At 39.9% G+C, this 2338-nt stretch overlaps 1 protein-coding gene across 1 annotated transcript in view; it reads left to right on the forward strand.

Annotated features, from left to right (window-relative positions):
- msto1 (misato mitochondrial distribution and morphology regulator 1) overlaps positions 1-1001 on the forward strand; it is a 12583-nt gene extending 11582 nt beyond the window's left edge. The window contains exon 14 of the mRNA XM_008285794.1: positions 654-1001. Within this exon, the coding sequence (XP_008284016.1) occupies positions 654-913 (260 nt within the window). The 3' untranslated portion in view covers positions 914-1001. The remainder of the gene's footprint in view (positions 1-653) is intronic.
- Positions 1002-2338: the final 1337 nt, after the last annotated feature.

The following is a 2338-nucleotide window of genomic DNA, read 5'->3' on the forward strand; positions in this document are numbered from 1 at the left end:
TTTGTTAATTTGCTCATTGATGGAACTTTTCATGACAGCAGCTTTATTTCAACTCACTCAGAATCAGAGAAAATCTGATCCACTTGTCCAATAGTACAGATTCTGAATTAATGACATGATGAGAAAACACAGTAAAACAGTTTGGTTTTTATCTTTAATAGTTCCTCAGATGTTGTTGTTTAAACAGGCTCACGTTTCAATGTGAGAAACCTGCTGAAAGTGGGTCAACGGGAACATTTTTATTTGCTTTATATCTCTAAAAATATTTAATATATTAACCCAAAATCTCACAAATATCTTCATAGACATCCATATTTGATGCTATAAAATCTTCAGGCCAATCAGAGATGGTTGAGCAGAAACAGGGATGACTTTAGATGGAATAACTCTAATTAATAACGCTGCAGGGTCTGAGCCTTGTTACGTGTTGTAGGCATGTAAAGTAGATCTTATGTCATTTTTGTTGGGTTTTATTGTCTAATGTTTAAATTATTGAGATAAACTCACACCTTAAATAACCCTATAGAGTCTTAACTTCAATATTTACTCTTGTTAAGTTAATTTCTAACACTAATTATTATTATTGTTCTACTGGGAAGCCCTTCAGTCACGTAGTTGTTGTTTCTAATTGTTTAAACCCGGTTCCTGTGCAGGTCCGGTTCCCCCTGTCTCCTCGGTGCCCGTCCTGACATCGCTCCAGTCGGGCCCGGCCCTTGGCTCCTGGCTGTCGGAGCTTCACCGCGGCGCCGTGGCCTTCGACATCCGCCGAGTGGCGCCCAGCTTCCTCTCTCAGGGCCCCGAACTCGCCGACTACCAGGAAGCTCTGGAGCAGCTCCGCCTGCAGGCCCGCTGTTACCGTGACGACAGCGCCGGCGTGATGCGCTCTTCCTCCGAGGACGAGGAGGACGACTGACCTGAACAGACTTTATTCACCGGATGGAGCTGGCGTTACGCTTTCTCACATCGCTGTTTATATGTAATTAAATGTATTTTATACCGAGGACGCGACAGAAAACGAGTGTATTTACAGAAAAACGTGTCTTCTGTCTGCATCAAACTACAGATTCAGCAACTGACAGGCTCAGACGTCACCTTTAGGATGAACTGTTCCTCTGCAGTCTGACCAGGACGTCACAGAAACACACCGATTAATCAGAGTGATATTAATTATGACGGGGCAGCTTATTAAAATGTGATTAGTGCTTTTTTTACCTCATATTTTAACCTCAGTTTTACCTGAATTCTCCAGCAAACGAGCAGATCTGTCTCATAGATTTTGTACTTTTGCTAGTAATCTAGTATTTATAGAAACTTGGTTATAATTTAGATTTATTTAGTCTGATTTGGGGTTTTTATGTTTTACATCCAGATGACGGATCATAAACTGCAGACAGTAAGTCATAGTCTGTTGTTGTTAACACCATGAATTGGTTTAGTAATTTGGCCAAAAACATCATTAAACAGTACAAAGAATATAGAAGATCATTTGATTGTAGGGGCTGAAACATCTGCACTGATGTTATTTTAATAATTCTCACATCCCTCAACAGAACCGATTAAGTTCCTAAATATTTCAAGAATTAAATCAGTCCGATGTTAATCTACAACAGACGACAGTTATGATGCGCTGTCTGCAGTTTATGATCCATCATCTGGATGTGAAACGTCACCGTCTGTTCACTGAATAAACCTGAAGTACAGCCGAGTTCCTATAAAACACATTTGAGATGCGTCATGATGGGAAACACCTGCTCTCACCTGATTGGTTTAAATAATGGTTTCACACAAACGTGTCATTTTAGCTGATTTACAGGGATTTTAATTTTATATATATACATATATAGATATTAATTTGAAGGTTTATTCTACATGTGGTTGACAGATCAAATAAACTGCAGACGATCTGTAGTTCGAGTACATGAACTCTACATATTTGTCGGAGAACATTTTCATAAATCAGTTTCTGTGAACTCCTGTACAGACTGAAGGAAACCTTAGTTTAGGATCAAATCAGACAGAAAGCTAACTAATATGCATCTAGCAGCAATCGCAGGTGATCGATTCTGCACAGAAACGACAGTATTCATTCGCCAAAGATCTGCTTTCATCACTTCACGGTTTCCTAAAGCAACCAGTAAAGTGCCAGTTTTATATTAAACGGTCTAAAAGTGAACCACGAGCAGGTTGTTTTTATTTTCGTTATTGAAACTGGAATCAACCAAAGGGGCGCGCTACGAAGTCAGACCAGCGGGTCAGCAGGTATGTGGAGCCTAAAGTCAGAGTTTTCAGTGACATGAAGGTGGTTCTCTTTTTACTTGCTAGATCTCCATGGTAACTG

Source organism: Stegastes partitus, unplaced genomic scaffold, assembly GCF_000690725.1.
Source record: "Stegastes partitus isolate 25-593 unplaced genomic scaffold, Stegastes_partitus-1.0.2 Scaffold417, whole genome shotgun sequence".
NCBI lineage: Eukaryota > Metazoa > Chordata > Actinopteri > Pomacentridae > Stegastes > Stegastes partitus.